The 17,792-nt window shown below is 42.5% G+C and overlaps 1 protein-coding gene across 4 annotated transcripts; it reads right to left on the bottom strand.

The window, feature by feature from the left end:
- Positions 1 to 59: 59 nt before the first annotated feature.
- gpc2 (glypican 2) lies at positions 60 to 15,996 on the bottom strand. Of its 4 annotated transcripts, none has more exons than XM_073487162.1 (11): positions 15,819 to 15,996; positions 14,012 to 14,170; positions 11,765 to 11,899; positions 8,747 to 8,922; positions 8,551 to 8,631; positions 8,304 to 8,469; positions 7,528 to 7,658; positions 6,466 to 6,612; positions 5,298 to 5,434; positions 3,421 to 3,593; positions 60 to 3,223 (listed from the first exon to the last, which is right to left on the bottom strand). In XM_073487162.1, exons 1-11 carry the CDS (start codon positions 15,994 to 15,996, stop codon positions 2,946 to 2,948), a joined length of 1,761 nt encoding a protein of 586 aa, XP_073343263.1. In that variant the 3' UTR covers positions 60 to 2,945. The 4 variants fall into 4 exon arrangements, with proteins under 4 accessions (XP_073343263.1, XP_073343264.1, XP_073343266.1 ...); XM_073487163.1 differs by lacking the exon at positions 15,819 to 15,996 and adding an exon at positions 15,256 to 15,319; XM_073487165.1 differs by lacking the exon at positions 15,819 to 15,996 and adding an exon at positions 15,240 to 15,286.
- Positions 15,997 to 17,792: the final 1,796 nt, after the last annotated feature.

Below are 17,792 nucleotides of genomic sequence, written 5' to 3'. Positions count from 1 at the left end.
ACATGAAAAAAGTTGTGCTATACTTTCACCATAAAGGAATGTGCGAGTGGTGGGAATGGATGAGAGGTCATATTAAAGAACCTGATCTGACATTTTCAAACGTTTTACCTGAAATTCAATGGAAATACTGCAGCCACCGCATCCTAATCTGACTGCTGATCATCGAAAGCACATTTGATTACAATACTTGAGAAACACTGTGAAATACTGTTGTTTTTTTCATTTGTAGTTGTGCAACATAATACTGTGTTTGTGGTGAAGTCGTACTGACTTTGAAGGGTTTCATTCCTAATTAATCTGACGTGGAAAAACTCCAACAATTTGATTGCTGGCACCAAATTTTACAGCCTACCTCTATTTTACCGACTCTTTTGGAGATTAAATCATTTTTCCCATATGCCGAGTGATTAAAAGTAGTACGTTTTGAGAATGAAACCCATCTCTTGCCATTCTTTTGTACTGTACAGGTGCAGTAGCCCATTTGGCTCGAAGTGAACTTCTGTTACAACCAAGTGAATTTCACAATCCCAACAGAAAAGTGTCCTTTCACAGCATCTATACATTCTTTTTATATCCTCCGCCTGTGGCCCATCTCTGCTGTCTTTTGGGATCCTATCAATCAACTTTTAACATCTCCAAGAATTTGAGATGATGACATTTTGGGAAATTTGCTTTCTTAACAGCTGCTCAGCTTATAAACTAGCCTGGCTCTCTCTAAAAGGTAACAAACCTGTCAACCAGCACCTTATCAGAGGCGGTAAGTACTGATTCAACTACTGCACTGGAGTAAAAGTTAAAAAAAAAAAAAAAAAGTACAGGCTCTGAAATGTTCTCAAAGTATGAAAGTAAAAATCTCTCTGAAGGACGTTTGTACCGGCCATGTCTGTGCAAAGCAACCGAACCTCACGTCAGATGATATTATATCATAAAAGACTGTTAAACTTAAAAGGTAGAATCAGTAGGATTTGTCCAAGCTGTTCGTAAACGCACCACAAAGAGCTGATTGCTCAGTCTCATTCTTAGGACGTCAAATATCGACATTTTGAGCAGCTAAAAATTAAGAAAATAAGACAATCGGGCTGCAGAGGGCTGCAGGGTCTCTGCACATACGAGGCACTAACACCTTTTCTCCCCTTTCCAGTCTCCCTCTTTGTCTTTTACATCGTTTCGTCTCGCTGTGTCTGCCGTGCATGATATGTACCGGTTGAAATCAGGCGTGTGATGTTGGGAAGGCAGAAAGTCCAGATATTTGTGTTAAAATGTAGGGAGTAAAAGTAACAAAGTTGTCAGAAAGTAAAATACAGATGCCTGAAAAATCTACTTAAGTATGACCAGTATCTCCCCGGGGTCCAAGGAATAGTCCGGGTCCCACATTTTGCCATTTTTCTACTTTAAACAAATCACGTTAGTTAAAGGTGCCATTAAGCAGATTTTATTACCTTTGGTTTGAGCCAAGCTAGCTGTTTCCTCTGTTTCCAGTGTTTATGCTCAGCTTAGCTAATCGAACATGAAAGTGGCATCGATCTTCTTATCTAACTCTGCAAGAAGGTGAATAAGCACATTTCCCAAAATGTCAAACTAATCTTTTTAGTTCACTCTTCTCCTCTCACTCCTCTCTGTCCAAGTTTTGTTTTTTCCGTCTTGAATTTTTTTTTAATGTCATCTTCCTCAAAACACATTCAGCACATGAAAATGAAGAGCCACCATCTCTCAGTCCTCGACAGTCGTCTGTCTTTTCCCTCGACATTCAGTCCAATTTTACATCATCTCACCGTCTTTTGTTGCTTTTTAGGAAAAATAAGTAGAAAAGCGCAGTATTTAAAAAACATCCCAACATCTTCTCAACGTGAACGGAGAACCTTGAAACCAGAACATACAACAAACGATATAAAACCATCATACAAACACACACACACATACACACTCACACACACATTGCCCCTTAACAATCTCTGGTTAAGGCTAAAAAACACCAGAAAAAACTTCTGCTGGTCTTGTGACCCAATACTGTTTGATAATTAAGTGTTTTGTTGTGATTGGTTAACAATATTTTAAATGATTGGTTTACGAAAAGTATCGATAAATACAACTTTTATACCAGAGAGAGTTAAAGCAAACACTTCTCTTAAAAGATACAAAACACTCAACCCTTGCCTTAAAATCATAAGAACAACAATGAAATATATTACAAATAAATTAAAAACATCAATATATTACATCACAAGGAACCGCAGATTAATTTAGAGCTTTTCGGTACATTCAAAATAAGCCCCTTGTTTGGTTTAAGAGTCAAACTATTGACTTTCTTTAATCTACGAGCCAAAATACAGAGATTTAAATTAAATCTCACTACCTCAGCAAGATTGCGGGGGAAAAAAACGAAACACGACTGGACTGAAACGTAGATCAATTAAATTAATTAACTTAACGTGAAGAGAAAGGCAGCAAACAAACTCGCTCGGATGGAATCAGCTGCTCACTGAAACTACACAGTTATTAACTGTCTAATCTCCATCTCACAGAGCACCAAACCATCAGACCCCAACATGCTGCTAATTCACCTCCTGTTGTTTTGTTTCTCTTTCAACCTCTTAGACTTTTCTGCTCCAGCACTGCACACGATCAGCATCAAGACTCCAATAGGTCGAACATCACACGAGTGGCACTAAAAAAAAATGGCGTTAATTATTAAGTATTGTTTGTGCTCATCGATGCCTGATAACGCCTCTTCTGTGGCTTTGGGCGATAGTAAAAATATTCACTTTAACTTATTCATTTTGTGCTGTAAACAGGTTTTTGATTATTGCTAAATTAGCCTGTTTTGTGTTTTGTTTTGTTTTTCTGCTGGTGCAACCAAATGGAATGACTTTTTGTTTTTTTTCTTCATAATGTGCTTCAGACTCCAGCATGTTTAAACACCTCCACCTCCAGACTGTAATAACCAGCTATCTCCACATGGGGGCAACGGTGACCATAAAAGGCAAAGACAACAAAGGAACCAGGGAGAAAGAGAGCTGGCTGGTTGCAGACCGGACTCGTCCGTGGCCGTTGTTCCTGTTCCACTTGGACCCGTTTCTTTCTCGGACTCGAGGCGGCTTTGCCGGGTTGGCGGGGGGGTTGCGAGGGGGTTTGTTGTAGGGGGGAGAGTAGGGCCCGTAACCTGGCCAATCATCATTGTACCTTTCACCGTGATCTCCGCCCCCTGAGCCACTGCCCTCCTCACCTGGAATAAAGAGATATCTGACTGATGAATGGACATAAAAAGTTGTTTTCATATTTACTGAATAAGTTCTGTCAGTGGTGTTACAAGTCCTATAAATCCTGAGTACAGGTTACGCATCACTTAAAGGGCAACTCCACCCTTTAATGCTACTTTAAGGATATGGACAAATATATAAACACGCCCTCAGGAGTACTCACTGTCCATGAAGTCCATGTCCTGTCCGCTCTGAGCGTGTCTCAGTTTGTTGGTCACCACCCTCAGCTCCATGATCAGCTGTCTGGTCCTCACATCTGGCCGGGCGATGTCCACCTCCACCTCGGGGTTGTTGATCTGGCTCACCAGCCCGTCGCCTGTCACATCCGGGAGGTACCTGAGTGAGCACACACAGAGGCGTTAATGCACAGAAGAACTGACATTTTCAAAGCAGGGAGGTTCAACTCAGAGACAAAGTTAACGAGTATCAGATCACTAGTCCGCGTCTCCAGACCAATTTGTGAATGCAATGAGGCCCTGACACACCAGGCTGACAGTCATTCGTTGGACATTCATGGCTGTCAGCGAGCTTCCATGGCTCTAGTCGGTGTCGGCACTGAACAGACCTTGTCGGCAGCTTTTTGGCCGATTGAGCATGTAGAATCTGTGGCAGTTCGTTGGTGAGCGAAATCAATCTGATTGGCTGTTCAGGTAAGCGGATAAGTGCACGAAAAGAGAAACGGAAAAAGAAAGGAAAAGCCCCTCGAGCCTGTTGCTGTAGTATCAATGATTCCACCCATTTAGTGCAGATCCTCCTTATTTGTCTCTTCTGCCTCTCTGCCAGTGGCATTTGCAACTTTCTATCAGACAAATTCTCCATTAGGAGTGGCTATATTAGCGAGAGTGGAGTAAAAAAATGCTGCTTAATCATAACAGTGGTTTGTGTATTGGCAGAGACATGAGGCACTGCAACAGTTGGCCTTCGACGCAGCTAGTTCTTGAATGACAGCTTGGTGTGTCAGGATCTTCGCCCATCGTAGTACGTCCACTGAAAGTGCTTGTTTTGCCAGGTTTAGATATTTATAAGTGTCTGATAACATTATGGATACGTTTAAAGAAGAGTAAGATCCTTTTTTTCAAACCAGAAACAGTTGTGTTATTGCTCTCGTTCCATTGAGAAAAACAGCAATTTTACCTTGCAGATCGTTGTTAAACACACGTCATTCAAACTGGACAGAAACTCTGATTTCGTCGAAATGGACCCTTAAGTTAGATGTTACAGTATTCTGGCTCTGCATGCTGTTTTTTTCCCACTGCCTCTTGCAGCCATCTTGACTGTTTCGTATGAAACCCGCCCCCATATTAGATCAACAGTTGTGATTGGCCCGGTATCGACTAGGGCAGAACCATCAGCATCAATCATCATTTTCATTCTGAGCATGTTTTCATGCTGACGTCAGCATTTAGCTCAGAGCACTGCTCACAGCCTTACAGCTGCAGACTCAGTGTTGTGTTCAAATCTGGAGCCGTTTTAGTTTGTTGCTGCAGGACTAATACCATATTTTCTTAAAACTACATACCAGATTGTCCCAAATACCTCTTTCTGCCAATGTTTGATGATATAAACAAGTACTGATAATTAATTTAGTAGCACTCTCTCCCAGTTTAGCTTTGAAATATTGCCCTCTATGACATGATATTATTTTGGCTGGTAATTAGAGTAGTATAAATGTTATACCAGGCACATGTCTGCCTGCACTTTGTGACTGAAGCTACTCAGGTGAGTGTACTTTTACATAAAACTATAGTGGGAACATCGTAGACACAAAATCATCCATTATGCAGAGATGTTTTCCTCTCACAACACACACACTCTGCACAGCGTCTATAAACCAGCCCAGACACATGATGCTGGGCTGCATCTGTGTGGATAAAAGCGAGCAGCCCCACGCAGAGTGCATGTGGGTGACTGGTGGTGGCTAAATTAAATAAACTCTGTTCCATCTGTTGCGTCCATCCACCTCTGCACCATCGCTCACTCCCTCCTCCTCCACCTCTACCGGACCCCTCCCTCCACCCCTCCTCCCTGGATCTAGCTCACCTCCCCCGGGTCTGCCCGTTCCAGCAGCGGTCCTCATTAGTGACGTCGGCAGCCATCTTCTCATCGTTGCAGATGGTGTGTGGGAGGGACACCCAGAAGCCACGCATGGGCCTCAGTCGTTCCTTCAGCTCGGTAACCTGCACGGAGGCGTAAAGAAATCGCTGATGACTCAGACCTGGTTTTAAAGTGTCCTTGTTTGGTATGGCTGGCTGGAGGAAGCATATTGAAGCTGCAGTGCTGACGTGGGGCAGTCAGAAGGAGACATGACACGGTTTCTGGGTCAGCTCTTAAACCGCATGTCTTTAATGTTTTATAAATAGATGTGAATACCTACTATCCTCCTTCTCTCCCCTCTGCTCTTGGTTTCATTTATTTTCCAGCGCTTCTATATTGCAAGACGTCTGTTGTCACAGGGGGACGGTCTGGGCTCTGACTCCTGCACTCTTTATTATTAGCTGCTTGCAATAAGCTTAGATTTATTTTGCTTTTCGGTTGTTCGTCATTTTGTTGGTTTCTGCTCAACTGCTATTTCTGAATCCTGACGCATGTACAAAACACACATTTTTCACATTCTTAATTGCAGTTTCAATGCATTTTATTTATTTTTGAGTACTTAAAGTTGCACTATAGTTTTGGGGAAGAATTTTTTTATCAGTTTAGGCAAAAACAAACAAACTCTTTGTTTTCAGGACTGAATAAACAAACTGACCTTAAAGGACGACACAATCTCATATTGATTTACTTTGTTTATATGTGGCGGACCCTTAGCTTCAAACAGTGTTCTGGGGACCGGAGATTTAACATTTATTTTAACAGGGAAAGACATTAAGAACAATTTCTTCTGACAACAGACCAAAGGATGTTCTGGATTTAGGGGCCTTTACTCTGATTTAAGAAGAAGACAGCATATTGTACTTGGTCGCCAATATTGGCTCTATCCCAATAATCCAGTACTGACGAGTCCGATACAAACATGTCTTCAGCTGGCCTGAAACATGGATGCTGTGTTGCTGGATATTTAACAGCCACTGTTTGTTTCCCACAACAACTTTAATAGATAATTATGTCGACGTTGTGTTTGGAGCTTGTTGTCCAAAACCATCGATACAGATTTAAATTGTTTTACATGCACTACATTAAAACAATATTGGGTGTGTTTCTTCCTCACCAGTCGGTCCAGGTTAGTCCCTGCAGCAGTGGTGGGTTTCTCCTCGGGGCTGTAGGTGCGGAAGGGCCTCCTGTTGCCGCCCGACTCTTTGGGGGAGCGTTTGGAGCGTCCCGGAGCCGGCCGGGGGCTTCCACAACCTTGGAACACCTGAAGTAAACAACATCAAGCAACACCGGTGTAAACAGCTATGTAATGAGCAATTTTACACTTTACTGTTGTAAATGTACTTTTTTATTGCATTCACTCTCCTTCAACCTGCTTTGTAACGTTCTACTTAATTTAGAGGTAATTTGGGGCTCCTCGTGGGGGAGGGGTGAAGGCGCCCACCATGAACCGTAACGTCTCTGATTTGAGTGCAGCTGGGAACCTTTGTTGCATGTCATGCCCCATTTATTTCTCTCTTTCTCCTCATTTCCTGACATCTCTCTGATGTCAAAATGTAAAACAACATTTTTTAAAATACCCCTCCCCCCCTAAAAATACATGAAATTTTAACTTTTCTCTCAAAGGCCTTTGACTGCACCCTAACGACAGGTCTCAAAGAAGTCGTTCAGTCAAAATGTTAAAATCCTGATGTTACACTGTGCCTTCTATGATAGCACTGGAAATACAAGGCTGTTAGTGTGAAAAATATTGCAACTGAACTGGAAACTTGCAACATAAAATTGTTGAAAAGGTTCTCCATAACCTCCGTCATCACGCTCTTTTGGTGAAAGGCAGCAAACACATGAAGCTGAGCTGTAAAGGAAGAGAGCTTCCTGTTCCTTAAAAGCACTGCTATTCTCTTTCTAACTAGATGTGGGTGTCTCGCTGGTGGATTAGCTCCTGGGATGCCCGCCATGTTTTAATCCTTCTGTAAGGCTGTCATGCTCTCTGTGCATGATTCCTGTCATTTTTACTCCATGCTGTCTCATTAAGGAGATTATAATTTATTTTAAACAATGATCAAGACTATAGAACAACAACTAATCTGTTATTTTGGGAGAGCAATAAAAAATGCATTAATGTTTGAAGTATTGCCCGTTTTAATTCCCCGTCATCTACTTCTGCCCTCTTCCTTGCCTTAGTGGAGATGCTGACGCTGTTCTCCTGCATGTGCATGATGGCCTCTGACACTTTCACAGAGATGGAGTCGGCTGCGAGCTCGATGTTGAACGGCCCCTCCAACTTCTCTGAAACCTGGTACAGAGCATCTGATAGAGGACACACGGAGATACAGAAATAGAGATTCACCACAAGTTCTCATTGTCCGGATTCTGGAATCTCTTCCTGGCTAATCAGCTAAAAAGATGTTCATCTGTGTATGAGGTTACAGGACCGTGAGATTAGGAAGTAAGCCAACATCGTATAAAGAGAATGGTCGAGAATGGTGGTTGGACAAAAGGGTACATGGGGGTAAAATGGGTTTGGGTGTGGTGCAGATGGATCGGGTGATGAAAGATAAGAGGAAGCACTGCACATGAAAAGAAAAAAGGCAAGGAACGTATGGGTTTGATGAAAGGGGAAAGGAAACACAGTAAGACAGATCAATTGTGATGGAGCAGAGACGCATGAATGATTAATGGAGGAGGAATTCATTAGGGGGAAGGGGAAGTGAAGGTAAATGAGTGACGGAGGGCAATAAATGAATCCACTTTTAGGTATGCTCAATTTAATAATGATTACAATTCAAAATGACTTCACGTGTCATTTAGGCCGTGACATTATTTCGCATGATGGGCCTGAAACTAAATCCACTGTGGCTGCTTGAAATATGAGCAAAAAAACGTGACCCTAAATCCACCTAAACAACAACAACAGTGTATTTGAGTGTGTTTTTTCATTGGACCCTCACCCACCAATGAAATTGTTCCACTCGGTGTCCAGGTCGCCCTGATTGGCTAAGCAGCCCTTCATCACGTTGAGGCACAGGGAGTGGCAGGGCCGCAGGGAGGGCATGCCTCGGCACAGAGGGCAGTACCACTGACGCATCAGCCCACGCACACACTCTGAATCTGCTGTCAGCTGGAAAATGGCCGAGGGTCAGAGAGTCAGGGCGGGGAGAAGAAATACATTCACAGTGATCACTTGAAGGCTACGACTCACCTTTGTTGCTTTGTTAACAATATCCCGACCAGTAGCCAAGCCCTGTGATAGTGCTCTGGCTGCAATGAAAGCCCTCGACACCTGAGTTTAAAAGGAAAGAGAACACAGAAACATTTGTTAATTTACCATAATAAATCTCCATATCTGGAAATCCGCATCAAGGGGTTTTCTCCATGTTAACATAATTTATCTTTACTTGTACACGCAGTTTGCGCGGCACGTCTCCAAACGGCTGCAGCTGTTCGGCGTGCTTGCTGACACACTCCAGGTAGTCCTCACCGAACTGGTACTGGGGGTTCACCAGAGAGAAGACTCGCTCCACCAGTCTGGACCAGAAGTCTGACAGAACCTCTGACAGACTTACACTGCCCCCTGTGGACACAAGAGCAACTGTGAGATACTGTCAGCACACAGCAAACCTGTTATCTGATCAATTTCATGTTCCTGTGGGGGTCTATGAGAGAGAGAGAGCTTTATATTAGAGGGCTCTTCAGCAGAGTGGATGTATGATGTTAGGCTTTTCATCTGAACTACTATATACTTATGCAGTGTGCTACCTTGGCTGCATTTCTGCCCAGTACTCAGTGCTCTCTCTTTTAGTCCCAGGAACTACTTTTCAAGGAGCTAAAAAGGCTTAATTTAGACTCTAGGTCCCTGCATTGGAAACACGGCTTATGATGCTCATTGGGCCTGGTTAAAGGAATAGTTCACCCCCAAACTAAGAAGTCACACGTTATCTGGTCACTTCCATGTCATCTGTTGCTTGTAAACCCATCAAACACAACATGAGTTAGCCCCTATTACATTGCAATTTCAAGGTTTATCAAGACAGAAAATATAGATAACAATGAGACACCTCACCTGACTTTTGTTATACAGAGTAATTGTAGACTACACATGCAGCACAGGCAGGTTGGAGAACTTTGATGGAAATAGTTGCTGATGCTGTGAAAAGATAACCAAGTCGACTTCAACGGTTTGGTTGACATGTAGTTAAACATGTTGACTAACCACATTTAGTTGTCCGACCACCAGTCCTACACATTTTGACTGTTATATAGGGGTGTCAATTCTGGACACATTTTCATTTTTGGGTGAACTCTCCCTTTATCAAAAAGAATTATGATTAAATAAAGCAAAAATATATTACCACATTTTCTTAAACCAAGTACATAAAAGCCAGAACACAACATGTCACGTTGTGCGTTACACAGTGTTCAGTGTACTATTTCTCCTCATGTTTTTCTTCCTGTCACTGTGGGTGCTTATCAGTCCCTGTACATTTGTAAAACTGGCAGACAGGATTCTGAATATGCGACTCACCAGTCTGCAGTCTACTATACAGCCTCGAATTAGCCATACATGCTGTTTGGCAAACAGAGACAGGTTGACTAAGCAGCAACAGCCTGCAGACAGACTTGCCAGCGAGCGGCTGTGATGCCAAAACGGAACGATGCAGAACAGAAATAGAAACAGTCGTCCGTGGGATTCCAGTTTTCCCTCTCTCTCTCTTCTCTCTCCAGTTCTTCTTGGCATTTCAATTCTCCTCCAATGACAATGCCGCCTCTTTTCTGCTGTCCAGAGCGGCTGTGGATTTACCACCACGCCGACGTGGACTGATAAAACTACACTGAGCTGCCAGTGCAACAGGGAATCATCACAGCTCTTTACCAAAGTACTTTACCAACTTTAACCACAGTACTGTCGGACAGATTTTTAAACACTTCTCTGCATCTACTCATTCCTCATGATGGTGATGGAGGCCAGTGTAGATTACAAAAAATCAGGCTGCCTGCCTGAATAACTGTTGCTTGAAATTTGGTCATTAGTGTAGTAACAAAAGTTATTTACCTCACATATAATCATTACCTTTTCACTTTGCTTATTATTACCATTCATTATTCACTTCACATATTGAACTATTAATCCCTTGTGTGTGTGTGAGCAGGACCTGACCTGAGCATGAACTGAGCCGAGATCTCCGCTAATTTAGGAGAAACTGTGTGAGCACATAACGTTCTGCTCTCAGTACGCTTATCAGTCCTACGTAGGTATGTGATACCTTCAAGGCCGTTTGGACATTAATGTTTCGCTCTGAAAGCTCCCTTTTTGTCTTTTCCACCTACTATTACATAAACTGTGACCTTTACTGTAGCTCGATGTCAGACTCACCCAGAACGCCCTGGTGTGAAGCTGACCTTTCAGCTGAAATGGATCGACTCTGTTATTCTCTATTTTTCTGTTAGACCATTATTAATATTTGTTTATTCATCTTTATTAATTCTTTCATTTTCCACCTCAGTTAGCATTTTATTTAACTAGGGATGCAATTAACGATTATCATTCTCATTCTTAGTCAATTATGTTTGATGAATATCAACAAATCATGACTAATGCTCATCACAAATACCCAGATCCCAAAGTCAAATTGTTCCTTTTTGTCCAGCCAACAGTCCAAAACCAAAGAATCTATTCACTATCATGAATGACTAAGAAACGCATCCAATCCTGACATTTAAGAGGCTGGAAACCAGAACATTTTTTGACATTTTTGCTAAAACATGCAGCTCTATTTCTAACTGAATGCAATAAAAGAAGGTTTATTTCATTATGTCCCATTTCTGGGCATTCTGCGTTACTTGAAAGTTGCTGCAGTTAATGACTCTGTTCATTATCGATTAATCTGCTGATTATTTTCATGATTAATTGATTGTTTAAACGTAAAAAAAATCATGAAAAATGCTCAGAACAGTTTCCCCTGATCCCAAAGTGACGTCTTCAAATTGCTCTTTTTGTCCAACCAACAGTCCAAAACCCAAAAACTCTTCATTTACTGTCATGAATGATAAAAGAAAGAAGCAAATCCTCGAATTTAAGAAGCTGGAACGAGCAAGAAGAGCAAGAAGCAAATCCTCGAATTTTAGAAGCTGGAACGAGCAAGAAGAGTAAGAAGCAAATCCTCGAATTTTAGAAGCTGGAACGAGCAAATGTTCGACACTGTTGGCTTGAGAAATGAATTATTTTGTGTTATTTGAAACTTGAGAGTAGCCAAAACGGAGGACGTGTCCATTAAACAGTATGTGTTAGATCACTTAAACAACCGGGATGCCTTCGCCTTCATTGAGGCAGATTCAACCCAACTGGTGACACTTTGCAAAGACCAACTCGACCATCTGAGATAAGATTGAGGTGATGTGAAGTGAACAAAACTAACCAGAATAATATCTGCGCAGCTCCACAAACAGCTCCTGGAAGACGTGTGAATTCTGTGTGAAGAGGCGGCCGTAGGTCTTGGTAAACATCTGGTTCATGGACTTCTCTGACAAGTCTATAAGCTCTCTGAAGAACTCTGCGGAGAGACAGGAAAAGCAAAGATATTAATCCATCACTCGCCCACCTCCTTTTCCTCTTAATATCCCGATGCCAGGTTGCTCGGTACGTGGGCGCTCAGTCACCCCCTCCTGTCCAAGATTAACAGCTCAGAGGGACAGTTACATCAGATCCTGCACACTGGTAAATGAGTCTAACAACATGTACTCTATTTACGACTTTAGGACTCATACGCGGTCTCCCACACCTTCGGCATGTTTAAATGATTCATCACGTACATTATATAAAAGCATGAGGAGGGGAGAAAAAAAAGGTGAGAGCAGTCCACAGCAGGTAGGAGGAGAACGTGTAAATTCAGCTCTCGGCTGGTTGCAGCAAACCTGCAGCCGCACATACAGAATTTGAGACAGCGTGGGCTGAAATCTCTAGAACAGTCACTAAAGCCGTCTAGGTAGATTTCCCACGCTGACCATTTGTTAAAAAAGGGACATTCTGCAGATTTTACACACAAAAGTCAGTTTATTGGCTGTGCTTAGTCCTATTCAGCTAGTGAATTCTGTGTTATAAAGTCACCTGTGGCTCTGGAGGGGGTGAGAAGATAACACTGATGAGGTCATGGTGATGTCATCAGGGTAACCTCAGCTAGGTTTAGCAACTACAAATTTGTGACAGAAATGCTGCATTGATGTGCTCCTCTGATTTCTTTTCTGAGGATATCTTGACCTCTCTTTCTTCAGTTGGGACCATTATTACCTCCGCCAAGAGGGTTGTGTTTCCACTTGTGTACTTTTGTTTGTTGGTTGGTTGGTTTGTCAGCAGGATTTCACAAAAACTACTGAACAGATTTCCATGAAACTTGGATGGAGGATGGATCTCGGCCCAGAATAGACACCATTAACTTTTGGTGCGGATCCAGATAAAGAGACAGGAACTTCTTAAAAATTGAGAATTAGGGCGTTTTTTTCCCACATTTTTCATTAATTTCTCAGGAAATGATCCATGAATCTATTTAGGTGTTTGGTATCTATGAGTACAATTTGTTGTGGTTCCTAGATCTGGTTATCTTAAATTACGGTTGAGCAGTTATGAGTGGTTTAAGATTCAGAGTGAGTCTCATATTGGATTAGGATTGATTGAATTAAAGGGGACTGTTGGGCCTTGGCAGAGGCTGAGTACCATTCTAGTTATAATCTCTTATAAGTCTCCCAACTTTATGAAAGTGCCTTCGCTACATTTGTTGGAGTTCTTCTTTAATTTCAGCAGCTCCTGAGTGTTGATAAAACATTAATAAGAACCATGCGAGGATCTCTGCGATATGTATGCATCGCTGTGCTTTTAGCCTCCAAAGTCAATCTTGTGGCTCAGATATCTGTCCGTCTGAGAGGAAGTGTGCAGGCAGAGATCCTTAATAAGTTTTTAATCAGCTGTCACTCACCCAGCAGACAGAGAGGGTGAGCCGAGGAGAAGCAGAGTGCTTCAGGGCTTGTTTTTTATTTTTCCTTCAAATGTACCAACTGTGGCTTCAGAGAGAATTTCAACAGTTTGAAAACAGTTTCAAACTCAGATGTTCACATTAAAGGGTTTTTTACACATTAAAGTGTGTTTATAGGTCTTGGAGAGTATTACTGTTTATGTGAAAAACGGTAGGATAAAGCCTTTTGTGGTTCCAGAGGAAGCTGAACGTAATCTGATTAACTACCTCCTGTGATGTCCTTTATTGGTTTAGTTGCATTGTGGGTAATGTAGGCGCCAGGTTTTGAACAGGAAGAAGAATGCGTGGAATAAAAAAAGGTGACATCTCTGGCTCTGCTGTGTCGATACTGATCATTTGATTTTAAAACTGTCCATAATGAGTCCAGTAGTGCTATAGGAGAGCAGTGCTGGACCAGTGGACTGCTTTTCAAAACCTGGTGCCTACATTACCCACAATGCAACTCAGCCACTGAGTGACATCTATGGAGAGAAAATTGATCAGATTACATGCAGCTTCTACTGGAGCCACAAAAGGCTTTATACTACTTTTTCACATACGCAGTTGTACTCCCAAAGACCTGTAAACACACTAATGTGTAAAATTGGTGGAGCTACCCTTTAAACATGACTGAGAACTGTACAATCTTCTGAGTCTCACCATCAAACCTGCGGTGTCTCTGGGTGAAAGTAGTCAAGAGGAACTGGCTGTTCTCTTCCACAGATTTGAGGAAGTCTCTCTCGCTCTGGAGGGCCAGCGTCTCCTCCATCTGACTGGAGCAGCAGGTGTAGTCCTGAGGACAGAGCCGCAGGTGCTCGCCTGGAAGAACAAGAAGTTGGGATCAATCAGTGGAGAAAAGGGATTATTGGTTTCATCATAGCATGACGTATAATTATACGCATTTGCTTTGAATCTGCACAGTAATCTTGTTTTTTCTTTTAGTTTTCGGGCTAATAGGCGCTCAACAAAAAAAACCAAGGCCTTTTCTCAACAACGTCAGTCTATTATCAGCTCAAAGCAGATGTTTTTAGTGGGGAAAGTCAATTCCAACACTCAGTCCGTTCATTTACTGCGGGGAAATCTTATCAAAGATAAGGGTGTGATAGAAAATTGTAATTTCCCTGCATGAATTATTCAGCTTCAATCTGTCTTTCTTTGTCAGCTCAGGTTGGGTCTTTGATATGTCAGAGGTAATGATATGCAAACGACGACCAGGGGAGAGAAAGAGAGAGAGAGAGCGAGATAAAAAACATCACTCTGAATGTGGAAAAAGAGGTTTGGATTCTTTGTTTCTATAATTTTACACCTCGCGTGAATATTATACTGCTGTGGAAAGTGTCGTTCCCAACTCCACCCTCGCTGATGTTCCTGTCTGCCTCTTTTGTTCTCTCTGTGCGTCTCACTATTAGCCCTCTCTCATCCCTCTATTTCCATTTCTAAACTGCCTCTCTTCATCCATCGCTCTCCCGGCCATCTGCTCCCCCGGCCCACGGGACGGTGAGCCAAGACTCAGGCAGTTATAGCCCAACACACACACACACACACTCACACACACACACACACACACACACAAAATCAATCAATACTGCAGACGCTGCCACAAAATTAAATCCTCACATCTGCAAGATCTAAACAAATATTTCACTTATAATTTTGTACTTTTTTTGTTGTCGTGGATGCTGCAGGTTTGTCTGAGGACAGCACACACACACGCACACACACACACACACACACACACACACACACACACACACTGTCATCCTCTCACAGATTTACATGCAAAGCTGAACCTCCATGAACCACATTTTCAGACATTTGCACCCTCACTTTTTTTTTTTCTTTCTTCAGAGCACATTCAAACAAATCTCCACCTCCTCTCCTCTCTCACCAAAACTTCACATTACCCAGGAACTGTTTGTAATCCACATGCTGTCTATTCATTTGCCAGATAAGATTATCACCAGTGAGCAGAGCCTGTGGGGGTATAAATATATATATATATATTGTATATGCAGGGATTTAACAGTGGGCCAGTAGGCAAAGACTAATTAGGGGCGAGGTTCTTTGTTGCACCGGTGTTGGCAATTTGCTCATCCCCTTAATCATCCTATTTAAACAGCACGGAGGGGAGGAGGGGGCGGGTGTAATTTGTTTTAAACCACCCCGTGTTATTTCTCTGGAGGAAAACTCGCCATGATATTTCCAGCATTGTGTCTCTGATGCTCATTAGTTGAGTTTTGAGCCACCTTGCACTTTCAGACAACACTTGTGATGTGTGTGTTATTTTAAAAAAGGTGCTTTTTTCCTGCAACAGTAGGATGTTAATGATGAGCAGCTTTTTATTATGACCTCAATGTGCAGAGAGGTGTTTTCAGCCCAAACTACAGCCCCGACCAGACATCAGCAGCTTTTTAATTGTCATTATAAGCTTGAATGAGCCACAAACTGTCTAAAAGCAGAGTCTTACCGGAGATCTGAGTCAGCGGTGCGGTGCCTGTGCCGTACCCCTTCTCCGCGTACACCTGCCGGGTGTCGGCGCAGCTCCTCCCCGCGGCGGCCGCGGGGCTCCGGGTGCCCGACAGCGCGCACACCGCGCAGAGCAGCACCAGCAGCGGGCACCTGGGGACGGATAGTCGGGTCTCCATCCTCACGGAAACGGCAGCAGGAGCGACGATGATGTTGATATCAAACCAGACAGCAGCTTTATAAATGAATTAATGAATGTGTGGCCGGTTCAGATGCACGCAAAAGTAAAAACAGAGTAACAGGATCCCAAATCGTCAGCTGTTCGCAGCAGTCATAGTTTCCCTCTGAAGCATCCGGGTTCATTTATTTACATCGTTTGTTTCCGTCGGCCGCGTCCAGTCGGTCTGTCCTTCCCCGGGAGATCCGCTCCTGTAGGTGCGTGCAGAGGAGCCTGAGCGGGGCACTCCCGTCCCTCAGCCTCCCGCAGCAAACCGCGTCAGCAGCGCGGGAGTGAGCAGGAGCGCGCCGGAAGTGTGACTGTTCTCAAAATAAAAGCAGAGGCAAGATTATTTGAAATGCATTTTCTTTTCAGTTAAAAAAAAGCTTTTCGCATAGTCTTGCAGTCCAACCTACATAAAAATATAAACAAAAAACGTGAAAATCTAGAGGGGGAAAGCCAAATGTCCGATACTTGGACAATAAATCACTGAACAAATGCCTCTTCTGGGTATAACAAAACAAGCCCCCAGTTATTACCAAAGTCTTTGAAATTATCCCCAAAAAATTCCTAACAAGACATTTTAAATCAACCCAATATTATTAAAAAATAATATTCTGCTAACAAGCCGTTAATAACTGAAACAGGAAACTTCAGTCTAACTTCCCCTTTCCCTTTAATTTACTGAAAAAAATAACCTGCTATTTATTGACTGCTAATGGGAAAATGGTAGCAAATCGTTAATCATGTTGGAGTAATTTTCAATAAGTTTGGGGGTAAATATTGTGGTAATTTGGGGGTAATTGCAAATATGTTGCTTGGTAATTAACACCTACTTACCATGTAATCTGCAGACCTGTACAATTAATTGTTACCAAATTAAGATATGAATAGTCCCAAATTTAACTTAGTAACAGGCAGTTAAACAGTAACACTTTAATCCCCTTGAAATGTTTGATATCGTTAATTTCTCTCTCTATTTTTTCTTTCTCAGCTGTACAAAGATCATACAACAATAATGTTTGGAAACTCATGTCAACATATCTTCGCATTTAAGTATTTTAGGGATGGAAAGGCAGATTGAGCGCAGATGTGGACCTGAAGGGTTTATTGTTTTTAGAAGGGCCAAAAATGGTGGCGCCACTGGTTCTGAACAGAGTCGAGGAGCCATGTTGGATGTGTCGATTCACATCAGTTGCAAACATGTTTTTTTTCCCCCTGGATAAGTTATACAATAAAAAATGTTTTGGCAGTAAGTAATTCTTGCAAGTACAGAATACCTGCTGCACTGAAGTGGTTTCTTCTGCTGAGACGGTTTGATGCTGATGCAAAAAAACACGTCACTCATCCCAATTTGATCTTGCATCATAATAATAATAATAATAATAATAATAATAGTGTATACTAGCACAAACATGTAAGTGAAAATGGCGCAGGCACACACATTCAGCCTGCAACTGGATGGCAGTAAGCATTTTATTTTGAAGGTTCGGAGCAGAAGCTGTGTGTTTCACCCCGGCTGCTTTGACTCTGGTCAGAGCCCACCGAGCACAGAACAATGGACCGTGCAGAGAGGGACCAACTGGGGGGAGCAGGGTGAGGAGCCTGCGGTGGCGGGGCGAGGAGCAGCTGAGCCAGCCACCTCAGGGTCCTAAACACTGGACAGACACACAGACACACAGACAGACAGGCAGACTCATTACACATGTATACAATAAGATATATGAGAGAAAATATATGCATTTATAGAAGAAATAA

This window comes from Pagrus major, chromosome 18 (genome assembly GCF_040436345.1).
Source record: "Pagrus major chromosome 18, Pma_NU_1.0".
NCBI lineage: Eukaryota > Metazoa > Chordata > Actinopteri > Spariformes > Sparidae > Pagrus > Pagrus major.
This window is presented reverse-complemented; position numbering and strand designations above follow the sequence as displayed.

Bases quoted from the DNA above. Each gene is read 5' to 3' on its own strand.
- gpc2 (XM_073487162.1), bottom strand. From the start codon at position 15,996: ATGGAGACCCGACTATCCGTCCCCAGGTGCCCGCTGCTGGTGCTGCTC. The intron at 14,171-15,818 runs GTAAGACTCTGC...TTGTTCTTCCAG, and splicing joins ACCGCTGACTCAGATCTCCG to GCGAGCACCTGCGGCTCTGT. The intron at 11,900-14,011 runs GTGAGACTCAGA...GTCTCTCCGCAG, and splicing joins GAGACACCGCAGGTTTGATG to AGTTCTTCAGAGAGCTTATA.